This window comes from Pleurodeles waltl, chromosome 4_2 (assembly GCF_031143425.1).
Source record: "Pleurodeles waltl isolate 20211129_DDA chromosome 4_2, aPleWal1.hap1.20221129, whole genome shotgun sequence".
NCBI lineage: Eukaryota > Metazoa > Chordata > Amphibia > Caudata > Salamandridae > Pleurodeles > Pleurodeles waltl.
This window is the reverse complement of record NC_090443.1, coordinates 435,481,604-435,499,976: the sequence shown is the minus strand read 5'-3', so window position 1 is coordinate 435,499,976 and position 18,373 is coordinate 435,481,604. Positions and strand designations below refer to the sequence as shown.

Genomic DNA, 18,373 nt, shown 5'->3' with positions numbered 1-18,373 from the left:
GACCGTAGGCGAGGGTGCCTCCAATGGTGGTCTTAGCGTTGGTTAGAAGTTGAGGTGTTCCATGATAGGTCTGGGCTCATCTTCAGTAGTGGTGCATCGGATCGTTTCCCGGATGATGGGCATGCCTCCCCTGTGTTTGTTTGTGTAGTCTCAGTGTATCATCTTGTATTCATCTGGCGTTGCGGTGAGTATGCCATGTGGGTATGTCAGGGTTCCTGGAGTGGTTGAGCCATGTCTCGGTGATGAAAATAACATCAGGGCAAGGGTCATGATGGTATTCCAGATTTCTGTGGTGTGTTTTCCGAGGGATCAGGCATGAGAAGAATGCACTGAAGTGGTTTTGGAGCAATTACAGTCTTCTCGATGGTGGGTGGGGGCACGGGATGCAGCATGAGGAGACGGTCCTGTGTTGTATGAAAATCGGCAGTGTCAGCAGGTGAAAGGTCCTTCCGTTTTGCCAGGGGAGGAGGTGCACCAGTTGTTGTTGTCTCATCTGGGTTTCAGGGCTCTGAACCCAGTGAAGGAGTAGTGGTGGGTGGTCGGAAGGTCAGGGTTCTGGTGAAGATGGGCTTGCCTTTGCCATGCTTTAGTGTTACTGACAATTCGTCATACTTAAAAGGAAATGCCTACTTTTGAAATAACAAAAAAGACTAATTGAACCAACACTTGTATACATTCATGTGTTGGTGCAGCTACCACTAAGTAAACCACAAATATTTCAAATATTCATAATGGAAACATTGCAGGAGAAACATATTTTTTCACCATTGTGGCCAAGATAGCCTTCATTACAGCTTTTCACACCCTGACCTCTTACTCCCACTTTTGTCCTTTGTTAGTCCATGTCATGTTCATTCATTAAAAAAAATATTGCTAGTAGGCCGACATCTATACTGAAAAAAGCAAAACTAAAAGTGTCAGGATGCACAGAAAAGTGAGCAGGACTAGCGCTTGACAAGAGAAAACCAGAATTATTTATAAAACCAATTTTTTTCAAATCACATTTTGTGTGAAGGAGAAACAAATTGCTTTATTCATTTAATGTATTTAAAGAAATATAAATGGATTGCAGGTGAATAATTAAGAAACGCCTGTCGTGCACAAACGAATGCCAATTGTAATCTTTTGGTTTGTAGACTTGGCACATATTTAAAATCCAGAAGTGTTCTGCCAACAAATGCCTATTCATCCAAAGCGAGCCAGTGGAAAATATATGCTTGGGTTTTACCACTACATTGCTGTGATTTTCAAAAATTGCACAGTAACCTACAATGCAAAGCATTCTGAAGGGAATATAGAATTTACTGTTGCACCTTTTTATTGTCTGTTGTTATTAAATCAGAACATAGTTCATCTGAGCAGGCGTTAAAAGTGTCAAAAAAAAAAAAAAGACACAAAGAAATCTCTTATATTTCTTTGGCCATTTTTTCGGTCCCCCCTTAATGGGGGAATGCCCCCTCTGCATACATTATGCCTGGCGGAAGCATAATGTAGAGCAAAGGGTTACAAATTGGCCCAATGCATGCATTGCGCCACTTTTATAAATATGGCATGGTATTTTTGGTAATCTAATGGCACATTTGCGTCAAAAAAATTACGAGAATGTGTTGTAAGGATGGCACTAGGCCTTCTTAAATCTTGGCCTTACTGTACAGGTCAGACTGAAACAACTTAGGCTACCACATAGCTGTAGGAGGCTGGTCCTTTATGTAGTGTACAAAGCTAGGCACACTGTGCAGAGGGTCCAGGCAACCACACGTTGGTTTACTGGGGTAAAAACTAGATCACTTAATGCTCTAATTTTTAAGGTAGCTTGGTCAAGCAGTTAGGCCAATCTTGGAGAATTGCAAATCCTTTGTTGTACTCACAGTATCAACCATGTAACTCACACATTCGAAGGAATAACTTGAGACCAATTTATAAAAATACTTAATATTTGTATATAATTTTTAAGACCAAGATTATCAGAATTGGTTAAGTACTTTTTGAGATATGGATTTTTGAAGTTTAATAAAAAATAGTCTTTTTGTGCGTAATTACGAACCATAGGAATCAATGGAAAGTCACCTGTAAAAATACATATTAAATCACACAGTTGCTTTACCAAGTTCTCCTTCTGCAGGTTGGTCGAGGTCGTCAGTGGGCACACTGGGCCTGCTGGAAAAATTTGGGTGGTTCCCGGTTTCAGCGAGAGCAGCTGTGAAACGTCTTTAGAGCTGGTGAGGACTGTGGGGGACCACTTGGAAAGGTTCTGTGCAGGTAAGTTTAGAGATGGTTCCTTGGGGCCCCTTGTAGTGTTGAGGTTGCAACGGGTGAGGGACCCTTAGGGCACAGCAGGTTCAACATTGCAAAGCACAGGGTGGCCGGGCCGAGCGAATCAATAACCAGGAGCTGTGTGCAAAGATGGCCTTTGGATCTGGAGGTAAGTCACTTCAAGGGACGTTTGCAGGACCACAGGGGTGCACTGGAGGGAGGTCCAGGGTGTTCCTGAAGTCCCTCGACTGGTGCTTCCTCTTGGTCCATTTTCAGCCCCGGGCAGACTGGTTTTCCTGGTGTCCGATGTCAGCTAACCAATACCCAGGGTATTGCTAAGATTCAACCACTGGAGGGTGCAGTGCCATCAAACTTGGCACACTTGCAATGTTTGTCCTCATGGTCGTTGATGTATCATCGGGTCCAGCCACGACCTCCGGTTTGGGAGTTAACAGCCAGTCAGTGAAGTGACCCTCACTGGGTTGCTGGTTTCTTTTTTGTTGCAGAGTGGTACTTCCACTCCAGAGGGAGTTCTTGGGTGATTAGCAAAGCCTGGAGGTCCTCTAGGGTCCTTGAGGTCAGTCCAGTTGTCCAGCAGCTCCGCAGCAGCGATTGTCGGGTCCTGGATGCAGCAGGCAGGGTTTGGCACCTTTTGTTTGTGCAGTAGGTCCACAGTTCTCGTGCCTTGGATCTTCTTGGTGCTGGTCTTCTTTGTCTCCTTTGAATCTGATTACCTGGTCTAGTGGTGTCCATTAAATACTGAATTTAGTGGGCTTTTTAGGGGGAACTTGGTAGTGTCCAATGGAACCCTTACCTTTGTGTGACTACACCCACTATAGTGACCACTTCCTGTGGGAAGGGTCACTTCCCTGTCCGATTAGCTATTCTCCTTCCATCTAAGATGGACGAAATTTGAAATAGAGTGTCCCCCTCGCAGGCAACACCTTAGGGGTGGTGCATGCCAGGTGGGGCCACTCCTCCTACCCTTTGTGTAGTTTCCCACCTTTGCTCCCGCCAAAAATGGGAGTTTGCAAAAGGGTTGACCATATGCTGCTAGCAGCAGGCCTGGGGGTTGAGTTTCAAAGGCGGGAAGCCCTTTGAAGCTCTGCGCCAGGGCAGTGCAGATTCCTATGGGAGTGGGTATTAGCACCTCCACCCAGGAAGGGCATTGTTCTACAAACCAGAGAGACATATCTCTCCCCCAGGGTTTGCAGTTTGGGTGTCTGGAGGCGGCAGGTTGGATAGAACCAGTGAACAACCATGCCAGGGTAGCTAAGGTGACCCCTGGGTACATTTAGGGATAAATCCAATACTGGTACCAGTTTAGATTTATCATTCTGAGTTGTTTGATACCAAACAACCTACGGTTCAGAGTGGCCATCATGTAGCTGGGGAACTCGTGTTGACCATTGTCCAGCACATGTATTAAAATGGCTGCTCTGTTCACTCACTATGTCCCAAGTTTGGCAAGGACACAGTGGGGGCATATTGCTCATGCAGCTATGCCCTCACATAGGATATGGTGCACCCTGCCTTAGGGCTGGAAGGCCCTTCAGAGGGGTATTTTACCCATAGTATATGCAATGTATGGTGGACAGGGCACACAGGCACACTGTGTCGAGTCTGTGTTTTAGGTTTGCACCAAAACACCCAGCCTGCAGTGGCAGTGCTGGGGGCATCCGGATGCATGGCCCTAGAGGGTGGCACAATCAGTGCTGCTGCTCTCAGGGGCCTACCCATAGTACCCCATGCCCTGGGTACCTAAGTACCTTTTACTAGGGACTTATAGTGGTGGCGAAAGGTGTATCCAATTGTGCCAATGCATCATAACAGTTTTAGGGAAAGAGCTCTGGCCCAGAGAATCTGGTCATCAGGGGCCCTGGGCACTACATTTCCTAGGATACATCATACATCAGGCAAAAAGTGGGGGCTAACCATGTCAAAAAGAGGTTTTTTCTCACACTAGTCACATTCAGAGAAGGCTGCTTCAGTGTACAGTGTAGGATCTGAGGCAAGTACCTGTTCAGTGACAGGTGTGCCATGCAGTAGCGATCATAACACAAATCCTGAGCATATTTGTGACTGGTTAAATGAGCAGACTTGGGAGAGGAGGCCGGAGATCAAATGTTCTCGTGGAGCTGTAAGTGATGCTTGATAATTATTCTCTGAGGAACAGAGAGAGTAAGAGAACAGGTCTCAGGTTCGTTATTGAGATAAGGTGACTTGCGGGATTCTTAGCGACCTTGTGATAAGGCTAAAATTATTCTGGTATGGGTTAATCTAACCCTAGTTATTGTAGCACTTGGCAGGACTGCACTGCCATGGCTTCAGATTGCTTACGTGTGACATTTTCATAGTTTCAGTGTACATATGAGTGATATTCAGGGGCATATGTATGCATCACGTTTTCACCACACAAAGTGGTACATGCGTGACATGAGGCTCTGAGTCAGGTTTATGAAGCCATGCAAAGCCTCATTGCGTGGCTATGAGTGGCCTCATAAATCTTTAGGCAATGCAGTGCAAATCGCTGTGTTGCCTTACTCTGCGCAAGGGAGGCGTTCTATGGGTGTTCCCACACAACTCCCATGAGTTTTGACGCATTTGATCGCAGAGCTGACTGTGCATCCTCTTGTCTCCCAATTAGGGGTGGGCAAAGACTTCTCCTCTGCTGGTGGAATTTGCAGAGTTTTGCCCAGTCCATGCAGATCACGGAGTTCTGAAAAAATCCGCCAAGTGACCCGAAACAGAGTTTTTTGTCTTGCGCAGCTCGCCAGCGTTGAGTTGGCGAGCAAGAGATATCGCTATGATTGAGAGTGCATGCCAGATTTCTGGAGGCAGCCGGGAGCGCAGGTCACTATGTCTCTCATTGAGAAAGCTGCCACTCATATTGAAAAAGCTGCAGCTTGAGTAGAAACCTGCTCAAGAGGCAGAAAGAAGTTAGCGCCCACGGGAGACAATCCTTGTGCTGAAAATCAGTGCAAACAGCGTAACTTACCCAAACTCTGCTGCTTGCAGAATTCTGCTGATCATGGTGGCGGTTTTTCGGCATGTCACAGAGGTCCGTGTAGCAGTACTCCACCCAGGCCTACTCCTAATGAATGGTTTTGGATGAGGAGGCACCAGTGAAACTGGCTGCACAGGCAGCGATTCAGGCAGCAGCAAAATAAAGAAAATAACTGCTGCTCGCTCCACGGCCTGCCTCTCTCAGACAGTGGCTTCCTGTTGGCAAATGGGCACACAGTGTATGATTAATGTTGCAGTCACGTGATGCCTCCGCTGCCAGCACGGCTGAATCACAGCAGCAGCCATGATCGTAGTGAATGCAGCCAGTGCAGTTGAGCCCCAGGCCAGCGCGACCTACTCCATTCAAGTAATAAACCTTTCAACTGTACCTGGGCAGCACTGGACAGTGTCCAGTCAGTGCAGTCACATCTCTCGCTGCTTGCTCAATCAGCGCTTCTACAGAGAGCAATGCACCCGTCTCACTGTGTCTGCCTCAGCGCGTGGTGAGGTTTTCAGGTTTTGCGTTGGAAGTATATTTTACATGAAGTATGTTTTTTTCAGTGAATTTTGTAGATTTCCCCCTGTGAACGTTACAGTAGTTGCACTACATGAGCCATAATTTTATAATAACTATGTTTTTCACTGCATTTATGAGTCTTGTTCTAAAAGGAACATTAGTACTTAGGCGTAGGACCATGATATGGGTGACTATCCTCCAGAATGCATGGCCTTTGGCTGTGTACCATCTCTCCATCTTAACTGTGGGAGGGATCAAAGCCCAGCAGTGTTGCTCCTTCATCTCCCAGAACAATCGCGCCCATTCTTACTGATCTGTTGTCTGCCTAACCTAGTAAATGTTTGAATACATTCTACCACTTGGTAGACCAAGAAGTATTAGGTATCCCCATCTGACCAATTTAGGAGATTTTATTATTCTCATTGATAACGTTTTTTGCACATGCAGTTACATTTGCAAATTCCAAGATGGCAAATCAAGCTCTTCAGATCCCTGCACATCCCATCTTTCTGAATTAAATTCTGCACTTATGCCAAGCTTGGTGTAAATCTGTTCTTCGTTTTTCCCTGTAGCAGATAAAAAAAAATCGTACTGGAGTTAATATAGAGAATATACTCCTACCCACCCTTTAATTTTCTTTCCCTATACAGACCTACATGAAACATGGCACTCCAAAACGTAGGCAGTTACAATATCTGAGTGGTTATATTCATGCGCATTTGTCAAAGAGTGCAAAAGTTATTAGCAAACAAAAATGCATTTTCAATGGAAATTGTGTCTGAACAATTACGACAGATTTCCTTTTGGCAAGAGAAAAAAGAAAATGCAGGCATTATTGAGTGAAGATCAGAGCGACAACAGAAGAACTGTAATGTGTAGTTATGCAAAGAGTGCATAATAGACTAGATTGCAGAATTGAAATTAAATAGAGCATGTAGTATCCCTTTTAGACACAAAGTTCAGCATATGGCTTAGATGGTCAATTAAAACATAAATCATAATTATTAACTTTGCAGATTGTGGGGAACAGAGTGGAGGTCTTGTTGCATTATGTTCATTCTTCGACCATCTTACTGTTTATTCTCCACTAAGTGGGCATTGTATTATATATACAGAGACAGGCATTACATTGACCAGTTGCATCTGAACTAGAGACCGATGTTTTGGTCAGTGATAAACAATTGTCTCTTTATGATCCACCAATAGTTGTCTCTGCTGCACCCGAATATGTCCACTTACAGCTGTAGAGAGTGGCCTAGCACAATGCTTGGAAATCTCTACCTAATATAGGTCCCTGACTGTTATATCTAAGAGTTCAAGGTGCTAAAGTAGTTCATGACCAGCCTAGAATTTATTGTCCCCACTTTGTCTTTGCAGATATTAATGAGTGTCTTCCAGGCGCAACCAGGATCTGTGGCCCCGGTACCATCTGTATCAATACACCAGGGAGCTACTACTGCCAATGTTTAACTGGATATGAGCCAGAATCTGGAAAACAGAAATTCCAAAACCTCACTGAGGAAAAATGCAAGGGTAAGTGCCTGGTAATGATTTTGAAGAGTCCTACAGTCAATAAAGGTAGCCCATGAAGTTTGTAATCTGACTACTAATGTCTACAAAGTGCATCAACCCACAGTTGGAAAAAATATGTCTCAGGAGATTTGTACTGGATCTTGGAAAATGCATTTATCTTTTCCAAGTCCACTCTCTTAACGGGCCAGTGATCCTCTTTTGTACTTTAGAGATTAGGTTGGTAAGACAAAGTCAAGAGGCTTTCATGGTGGCCACATGCAGTGACTGTGCTGAAGATTTAGTCTATGGTGAGCATAACGTTTAAATATTTTCCTTACGGCTTCAGTTTTCAGCGCCAGTCAGTCCCATATTCCATAAGCCTAGAAGAGTCAAAGTTCTTTCCTCTGAAGGAGGTGTCTGATAAGTAGCACACTTTCTTTATCAATTAATCCTCACACCTTCGCTCTTTGCCTGGAAGAACTGATGAAGAGTGTGTAAAATTAAATTTCATCCACATGATTACATATACATGTTCTGGTGGGCATTTGTGAACCCCAAGCCAGTTCATTGTTAAACAGCTTCTCCACATCAAAGATTCTAATGTCAAAGTTCTCTACAGCAAGCAAAAACTTGATTTTAAGTGATCAGTTGAATATCTGGTCCCAGAACTAAAGGTTTTGAAGTGGAGGCAAAAGGGCTCCAGCCAAACATAGAAGACAGTGGCAGAGAAATTCTTAATGTCAAAAGTTTCAATGACAAATTGATGTGAGCAGTGACAGTTATTATGGGACCACTTCAATGTGGGTTGTTCGCCCTAACTAGTTCTGAGGTGGAGAAATCAGCTTCCTTGGCCTTGATTACTTCCCCCCGAGTTTATTGATCTTGTTTGGCCTACTGGGGATCTCTATGACTTCAGAGGAGCCACCAACGCAGCGACTCCTCTGGAGGCATTGAATGTTTGCTGAGCAGCTGCCCCATTTCATATGGCCGCACTTCAAACATTTTTGTTTTAGAAACACAGACACCCAATCTGACAGGTTGGTTCTGTAAAACAAAAATAATTATGATCCTGGCACTATGAGAGCTTTCACCCCGGTGTGTGTGTTTGGGGGGTAATTTTTTTTTTTCTACAGAATTGCCAAGCTTTTACTAGTGAAGAAGTAAAAGAGAACAACAGACCGTCCACTCTAAATAAGACAGAAGGGTCTGATTTACTTACATGAACAGCCCAAGTCCATTGGATCATTGGTGTAAAACTTCCCCCAACTGAGCCAGCATGGGCACCACCAGTGGAAGCATGATGATCTGCCAGCCTCTCAATGGTTTAGTGGACAAGCTACACCATCATGTTTGAGGTGAAGAATCCTGTCCACAAGACTCTAAATTAGCCCTGGAGGAGCAAGGTGAGGGGAAAGAAGAGGAGGTTGTGACTGCACTATCAGAGATTAGCCATTGAGCACTAAATGCAGGATAGATGGCCTATAAGAGAGTGTTTGCAGAAGGGAGAACTAGGGATCAGATTAAATTAAATGTGTAACCCTGTCCTACCTCCACACACTGACACCCGGAAACAAGCACAGGATATTAAATTCAGAGATTGTCATCTACAACATCATTATTTGTTCCAATGTTTTATGCATTAAAGTTTCTTTGTATGCTCCTTTTTGTGATAGAGTGGTAATAAGGATTCTGGTGTATAATGAACAATAAACCAATCATTGTAACATCTCATGCATCCTACTTTTACTCCATGATAGAACAAGTAATTAATGGTAGCTAATAGTCACACATGCAAAGTGAAATAGTCATCACAGTGCATTATGACATGGCATACTGCTCGGTCCCTCTTCCTACTTTAGAATTTAAGACAATATCGCAATTAATGCTAACTGCGTCTGGAAGACCTCATTTTATGCAGCAATATTGTGCCTGATTAAAGTTCCAAAGAACAACATGCTAAAAGTGTGCTATAATATTGTCCAGGGCCTTGTGCACATCAAGCATATTGCTGCTGTAAATGTTCATTATCTTCAGATACTTTCATGATATCAAAAAGGGTCGTAGTCCTTACTGTGTATTGAGATTACAATATTAGGATTTAAAATTGATTTTCATCTTATTTCCCTCCTTTATACCCATCTTTGTGTCTGTGACAGTGTCACAATCAGTTGTTCCTGAAAGCATCAGTAAACTTGCACTGCAAAGCCGTCGAATTCTTGAGACTAAGTTTAGATAGCAACATAGAGAACAGTTTTGCCTGGTCTCCTATTACACTTTTTAAATTTAAAAACTTTTCTTTCAAAGTTGTGTTTTTTGTCAGCTTCTTAATCTTTTCTCAACAAGAACAAACTTTGTCACGTGGAGTTTTAGAGAAATGTCAAAGGTTTGTGCATTCTTTAATATCTGATATTTTCTAAGCCACAGCTGTTCTCACCGACTTATTTATGTCCTGTAGGCCATGGTCACCATCTAAAGAGCGTGAATTCTTCTTTGCTCATGTAGTGTTTGCCTATAGAGAATTTCTTTCGGGTGTCACCCAATTACGCCCTTTTTAGTTGAGTTGTAAGTATTTGCCTGTAATTTACATTTTTCTGTATGTGCGTCAGTTCACCACATTTGTTTCTTTTGATGTTAGAAGGTGAAATTGAAATTATCATTCAATTATGCTTTTAAGGCTTGTCACTGTTTAAATCTGGTCTGGTACTTACTCTTTCTTAGTGTCTATAAAATTAACATTATGGTTTTGTTTTCCATTAAGTGGTTATATATCAGTAGTGTAATAAATTAGCATTGATGATGTTCATGCATGTTACTGCTCACTGAGATTGAGCAAATCTATTAGAAAATGTTTTGAAAAACAAATGTATTTCAAATGTTACTCTCTGTGTATTTTTCACAGGTATGTTGACAGTAAATAGATTTTAATCCCACAAGTAGCTATTAGGAATATGCACTTGGGTTACCAAATGGCAATAGTTTAGACCTTTTGGTGACAAGGAAGTGCCAATTCACGCTCACTGACTGTAAGAATTTGGCTTCGGGCAGATGATGAGATGAAAATTACACTGCACATATTAGTGTTGCTATGCTCTGCACAGAAGATCAATACAGTGGTTAACTCATAATGGAGGAGGCACAATGGCTTTGCTCATGCAGGCACTGTGTCAGGTTGTCTCATATGTTGTCAGTGCAAACTAAGAAAATGCATGCATGAAGAAAACACTATTAATCACCCAATAATGGCTTAGTTCACCAACTTCTGAACATGTGTCTCAAACAACTCCAAGTGGAAGTTGTAAATACTCTCACCAGTTTTTCCACCAGAACACATGCATGGAGATCACCTGCACAAGGGGTGTGGCCTTTCTTAACTAGGATACTTAAAGTCTGAATCACCATTGCATGTTCAGAGTCACAACTTTCTTGGACCTTTTTCCAAAAAAGTCAATAGATTTGGCTGTAGGATCCACAGTCATCTAGTGTTCAAAGCTCTGTGTGTCACTGTTGCTTGGCTGGGCAGTTTCATCGGGTTTCTCTCACCACACAGAGTAATTCTTTGATCAAGTCATCTTGCAGACTCATTTGCCCATCGTGACTTAGTCTGACCTGAGGTATGTCAAGAACTACCTCATCTTTTCAGAAGAGGGCTATTCATCCTAATTGTAGGATACCTACATCCATGCACGATTATCAGGAAGACCACTCACTATGTAAAAAAAACATATTTCAATTAATTGTAAATGTGCCTTCCATGGAAATCCTGCTTGGAACTGGCCTCCTAACTTTACATTGGGCATCCAATTTTTAGATTAATGTAACAGAATAACATTACAATGTAAATCCAAGTGATATATTTTGTTCTCACCAATGGCTTATTGTCTGACCCAAAGTTCAAGAATACTGACAGAGTGGAATCTTCATCTCTGTACCTCTTTTCATTTCAGGCATTGGTGAGGGTGGAAAGAACACCACAATCCGTTGTTTTTATGAAAAGTGCATCAATACTTCTGTTGGCTGTATGTGCAAATGCCCTCCTGGCTATGGGAAGAGTTCTAAAGATCCCCACAAGATATGCAAAGGTACAATCCGATGACAGCATACCCTCCCGACATTAGAAACTGAGAAAGATTTCCAATTAAAATTCATGGAAAGATATGTATTTTGAGGACAAGCATGGAAGAAAAATACGTTCAAACTCTAGGTTCCAAATTCAGAAGATGAAATGCCTGTGAGATCAGCTCAAGAAGAGAGTGTTTTGACTAGGTAGTTATAATTGAAGGCGAATAAGAAATCAATCAGGTCTTAGATGAATTACATCTGCAAGGGAGTTTTCCTAAAGGTTTCCTTATTTTCCCAGGCTGAGGTACTGGGAAATAACTCCTATTTCCATCGAATTTATCATCATTTTCTTTCCAATCTGTAACAGCAAAATGGCACCTATGAAATGAATGAGCAAAAACGCAATGCCATCCCAGCTTGCAATCAACACTGAGACTGAGGTACTGCTTTGAATCCAAAAATATATACGGATACCTGCACATAGAAGACTTTGAACAAACTGATGCTCTATACGGATGTAGTTTGATAATTGTGCTGTTTAATCTTTGCATATTGTGGTATTAGGTTGACCAATCAACTTAAGGCAGAGCATTATACATATGTCTACTATTTATCTCTCTTGGCAGCAGAAGAAATGTGGTGCATGACTGAACCTCTACCGAAGTCATCAGCACAGCAAAATACATGTAGTCAGGATTTGTTTTATTCATTTATTCTGCAACAGGCATGCAATTAGTGCTTCTGTCTTGTGTTCTTCATTGAGCACAGAAGGCATACTGTTAGTGTTTCTTGTCCTGTCCTACCCAATGTTTTATGACAATTACCTAGAGTGTACTGTTGGCGTGTTTGCCATGTCTCACATTAGTGGGCTCCAGAAGGCACTTGTGCTTGTGGAAATGGTGCTTCTTGACTTGTCTTACATCAGTGCGCATAGGAAAGCTTGCTTTGTGCGCTTCTAGTCCCAAATAACACTGCTATTCAGCAGTAAAAGACTTATTGTTAATATTTTTTATCTTGACTTTCACGCTAAGCAGCAGATATGGAGATAGTTCTTGGTATGTCTTACATCACCAGGCAGCTTAAAATAAACTTGTCTTGCCATGTCTTACATCAAAAGGCAGCCTAGGACATATGGACAGTGCTTCTACTGTCACATATCAATTAGCAGAAGATGAGATAAGGTTTGTACTTCCTAATCAAGTTTTATCAATGAGCAGCGGGAGGCAGGCAGATGGTTCCTTTAGGAATGTTTTACATCACCAGGCAGTTTAAGACATGTAGACAGGGTGTCTTGTCTTGTCCCGTCTTCTATCAATGAATAGCAGGATTCATAATATGTATGGTTGCTGTCCTGACTAATGTCACTGATTACCTGAAGGCATGATGCTGGTGCTTCTTGTCCAGTAGAATGTCAATGTAAAGAGTGCTTCTTGTTCTATCTCACACTGCTTTAGCAGTACTAGGCATATTGTTTGTGCTTGTTGTCTTCTCTTTTATGTCGATGAGCAACTGAAGACTTTGTTCCCTTGGTTTTTAGTCTTTACCTCACTAATCCTCACAAGTCACAGCTTACTTTGTATGTGCTCTATTTGCCGTCATGAGGCAACTGAAGAGAAAGCACCAGCTGCTTTTGCACTGTTCCCGAAGACTAAGCAGTACACATCATGGTGTTCCATGGTCCATGTCTTGTTATACCTCACCAAACAGAGGAAAGCATGGTGCTGTTTTGTCTCACACAGGAGAGAGCATGATGATGTGTTCAGAAGCTCATATGATGAGATAAATATTTGTTCCGTCAAGCTGATAAACAAGATAGTTTAAGCTTCTGGTCGCTCATTTCTGTTCCAGGCAGACATGTGGGTAAAACATAATCTAGAGATTGCTCAAAGGATGACACTTTAGATTCCAGCTTTAATAGATACTAATGCTAGACAACCAAAATGAAGGTAAATCATTTGATCTTCTTGAGCATTAGTATATAATTGAGATAAATTTTGCCATATGCTTTACGTTGCATTTTAATGTATTGGTGCATTTCTACAGATTTTCACACCCCTTGTAATAGGATACCAAAGAGTGAGTACCTGGGAAGGAGGAGAATGAGGAATTATGGCCCTTCACACTTCTGTAGACATTCTCAAACAAATAGGAAGGCAACCCTGCTTGTACAGAAGACGTTAAGAGGTTTCCATGGAGAGGTGGAGCTGAGCAGGCCCACAACCCCTTCAGTCACCTACACCAATAAAGAGAGGCGCACCATCAGGCTGCTGATGGAGATAGTTGCAAGACTCTGAGATTCTGCCCGCAGATGCCCCGCCCACCAGGGACTGCACTGGTGAAACTGGAAAGTCTGCAAAACACTAATTTGTCGACCGGGTGTGAGCCCCGCGAGTCGATGAAAGCAAGATGGCAGCCATGGATTGCAACACACTGCGCTAACTGACGGGCTTGCGCCCGGCATGCTTCCATGTAATAACAAAATGTTGGTCAAAAGGTCAGGATTAATTACTCTATTTTCTACAAAGAGAAGTGATAAATACTCTCGTCGGGGAATGATTTCTTTGCTAAATTTATTCACATATACTCAAACAGGACGAAGGAAGAAAACATCAAGAAAGACGGTATGTCCAAATTAAACCGGAACGTAGCACCAGAAGTGACATTTACACAACATCAACAATTATGTGCCATGTGACAAAATACAGACAAATTACAAAAAATGAAGAAAATTCAATGTCTGAGGCTTGTCCCAATTAAGTCTTCTCGCATATGCGTCGTTTTTTGACGCAAAATCGTTGCAAACTTAAAAAATACAATTGTGTTTTGTAATTTTGCGCCGATTTCGCATCAAAAAACGAAGGAAATGCGGCGCTATAAATGTATATATATGGGCCTTAATGTCGTGATCCACTTGGGAGCGATGGTTGTGGATAGCTTTACTCACAAGTGCTAGACCCTTGTCAATTTCTTCTTGGGGTTCCTTGCACTGTGTGATGTGATTCTGGAGGGTCAACAATGCTTTATACCCAATCTTGCCACAATCCACAAGGTGTCGACGCATTTTGGCCCCTTCAATTCTGGGCCTCATCAGGACTACAGAGGGACAACGTTGCCTAATGACAAACCAAGAAAGATACAATAAGCTAAAACCACTAGAATGGCAAGAAGTGCCAAACAATTGGACACTCGGTGCAGGTTGTGTGACATAAAAGAGTCTAAAAATCCCATCATGTAAGTCTGCACAGTTATATTGGGTACATGGTGCTAGCGAGGGTCTAAAATAATGGCTGGAACAACCTGTGTGACAATCGTGCTCAAGATCCCATTGTATCGTGAAAAACAATGTCTGGGAGTAAAAATATTATTAAAGCGCTGAGTCAGGGCAAATTTTACTTTGACCGCTCCTAAAACTTGTGACAGTCAAGTGGTTCTTCGTCCAAGGGTAACCTAAACACAGGGAGATACCGAGCAATCAATAGCGTCGCTAAAAACCACTGAAAAAAAAAATAAACATGCTTGCCCAGTCAGGCCTGTGGAAACATAGGAAACTGGAAGGACTGCCACACTTACTGTCAAAATTAATTGAACAGGATTCTTCATCTAGCGCACGTTTAAAATCTGCGCGTAGCGTCTGCCCGGTGCTCGTGCCGGTGCTGTGTTTCTGAACGCCTCGAGAAGTCTTGCACGAATCGCGGTCCTAATGAAGTTAGTTGCTCAGTCGGGCAAAAGGGCTCGGTGCTTATGAAGCCGTCAGGTCGGCTCACCAAGGGGTCAGAAGGGGGCGGGGCGACCCTGGAAGGGATCGGCCATCTTGGAGTGCCACTGGGCGGGGGAGGCGGGCGGGAGACTGGAAAAACCTCGTCTGTAAAAACCTGGTCCTCCTATTTGGTTGTGGGGTTCTTCTGGAGGAGCTATTGGAAAACGGGCAAATGGGCGGACTGTGCCTTCAGGGAATGTACTGCCCGAGAGTGCGCATAACTGTTTGCAAAAAGCAGCAGCTGGCAGACCTCGTGATACAATGAGATGGGGGATTTAAAAAATAAAAACCACTTAAACACCAAAAAGATGGAAAATTATGTAACATAAACGATGTAAAAGCGAAATATAATAAGAAATATAAAGTGGCCATCGATTTGTCACTCAGCATGTTGATACAAAGTGTAGGAACTCTGGAATCCTGTGTGACCCAACCCTTGGAAAAGAATGGGGCAATTGGTGTCAAAGGGGAGACAGACAGATCAAGTAAAAGGTTACAGCGGATACAAAAAGGGTAACTGAGTGAGATGTCGTGTGTGGGACCAGCTGTGCCCATACATATAAGCTGTAAACAAACCAGTGGCATTTTGCTGGGGCTCCGCGTCACCTAAAAATAGAAACAAATGGTTGAGGGGAAGAGGAAAGTCCATTCTTTTAGATTAGTGCCCAGATTTCATCGATGTCATTTAGTCCTTGTAGGGCTGTTTGATATTTTTCGATTAGTTGTGCTTCCAATCTCAGCAGTTTGTCAATTGTAAGTTGTCCATCTGTCTTTGTTTGTACTACAGCCAACACAGTCCAGTGAATGTCCACTGCTGTATGTTGCATTTCTGTGAAATGTTCCACCAATGGTGCTCCTCTTGTTGAACGTGCTTCCAGCAGGTCTTGTGCAGCCTGGAACACTGGGGAGTGCCCTAGACTATGTGGAGCCTGTTGCTCTAGCGTCAGTCAGTGGGCACATGAAGGAGTGGACCGCTGGAGCGGTGCAGGGCCTTGGGGAATTGAGCTTATCAGCGAGTCCCACGGCCTGCTCGGGCGCGACAGCCCCAAGAGCAGCTAGGGCCCCAGGGTGCAATACAAGATGCATAAAGCCCATAGCGTTTGAGCTTATGGAGGTGCTTGCTGCCGCTTAGGATGTCGGCATGACATGGACCAGGGTAAGTGCCATTTAAAGTAGACAGAAGTGCAGGGAGGGGAGCATTTCAACCCAGACAAATCCCAAACTCTGGTGGTAGAGAATTACACTGCATGCATAGAAGGTTCTACTCACCAGAGTCCAGTGCACAAACATACTACTGCCTGCACTGCTATGTTCCTTATGTGAGAGGTTACCAGCATAAATAAGTTATACCACACCTGAGACACAGAGGGCAGGGAGCTCTGTGACCTACTTCTGGCCTTCAAAAGGGAGAGGAGACAGGGAGGACACTTCTGTCAGCAGATACCAATGGCCACCTGGAGCCCCAGGGTCTACTAGGCCGCATGTGCTCACATTGGCACATTATGGCAGACCGAAACATGGGATAAGGCACATAGCACTCACCTCAAATCTGGTTTCATGGCCCCAGAGGCAGAGGAAACACTCCAGTAAACACTCCAGAACCTACAGTGAACTAAAGAGCTAACGTGGAGCACCTGGAACAGGCCTATGGACTGTGTAAACTGGTAACTAAACTGGCTCTCCAAAGAACTCACATTGCAGAGTAGACACTGAGTGCCTCTGTCAAGAACTAAGAGCAGCATAGCCGATCGAGACGATTAAGTAAGTGAGGAAACAGACTGCAATGTAGGTGTGGCCCCAACCTATCACAGTCCTACAACTGTACCTATGAGATCACTAGCCCAGGCAATAGAAGTGAACAGAGCTGTTGACAAGAACAGCAGATTCTGCTATTCTGAAGTAAACACTGGCATCGCACATCAAGCAGGGCCGCTGCAGAGCCCGCGCCAGCAGTGAAAATGAACTTCTGGTGAGCATAACATTGTTTTTCCTTGACCTAATGTACTGAGAAAATCTAACAGAAAGAAGGACTTAGATGTGGGGAGGCCCAGTCCCGGACATTGCAATTGACCACGCTGGTGCTTATTACAACTGGCAGACCCCAAGGGCCCCAAACTTCAGGACATTCTACAAGCTATTACTGCTTCTAGAGAAGCTTTAGAAATGAAAATCGACACTCTGGAAGCAGACCTGAGCGTTCTCAAGTATGATCACCTGCGCTTAGTGGAGACGGTCACAACAGCGGAGAGGATCAGAACAGATATTCCCTCTGACATGGCGGTGCTGCGAGAACTAATCGCACACATGGAGGATAAAGTCCAGACACTGGAGGTCAGGAACAACATCCAGGTAGTGGGCCTCCCTGAGCGAGTGGAAGGAGGGAATATGTTGACCTACCTGGAGGACTGGCTGCTTGAGGAGGTGGCCCCAGAGGGCCTCTCTCCATTGTACGCCCTGGAGTGTGTGCATAGACTGCCAGTGCATCCCCTGCCACTGGATGCACCACCAGGTTGGTGTTGGCTCATCTAAAAAGACCATGACTACATCCTGGATCAAGCCCGGCTTAAAGGGAACATCAGAGTAAACAATAATAAAATCATGCTTTTCCCGTACTTCGAGAGCCGTACAAAAACAATACTCTATTTTTCTCCAGCAAAGTGGGGCCTCAGCCAGATGGGCTTGAAATTCACCATGTTGTTTCCAGAAAGGTTAATCATCGAGACTGTGGAGGGAATACAGTTCTTTCGTACTGCTCAAGAAGTGTGGAAGTGAGTCAAATTGAACCCACAGGCTGCCCCCAGTCGGGTGCCCCGAGACATAGTCCCAGGCAACATGGACCACGGCGCAGTAGCGGGGACAATCCCAAGATGGCCCCCTCAGAGGTGGAGGTTCAGAGGGACCAACAACAAGCACTGTAGGTGGTGGCGGAAATGGGCAAGAGTGGAACAAGGCCATCTGCCTTGCTGTGCAAAGATGACACCCAAAACTCGGCACCTGAGGCTGACACTAGCTCATCTGCCGATTCTGACCCTGAACTGCCTAAAGTAACTCCAGGAACTGCTGATGAACTCATATGAAGCAGCCATCAAATTGTAAGACTCTTACATGTTCTTGGGAGGGGAGTGGGGTTCTTCCCCATTTTGCACTGTTCCCAATAATGAGTTAATACTATGATGCAACAGGCCCTCTAGGTTTGTGTTCTCTTATAGAGTTGTGTTGGGGTCTAGAGCAAGGTATTTCCAAACTGCTGCTACCCTCACTCAGAATAA

The 18,373-nt window shown here is 43.7% G+C and overlaps 1 protein-coding gene across 4 annotated transcripts in view; it reads left to right on the top strand.

Moving 5' to 3' along the window:
• Window positions 1-18,373, top strand: part of ADGRE5 (adhesion G protein-coupled receptor E5) — a 231,221-nt gene that overhangs the window by 93,599 nt on the left and 119,249 nt on the right. For 2 of the 4 annotated variants that reach the window (XM_069231710.1, XM_069231711.1), the window contains exons 4-5: window positions 7,154-7,309; window positions 11,233-11,367. In XM_069231710.1, the coding sequence (XP_069087811.1) occupies window positions 7,154-7,309; window positions 11,233-11,367 (291 nt within the window). The remainder of the gene's footprint in view (window positions 1-7,153; window positions 7,310-11,232; window positions 11,368-18,373) is intronic. The other 2 variants (XM_069231712.1, XM_069231713.1) reach the window with 1 other exon arrangement.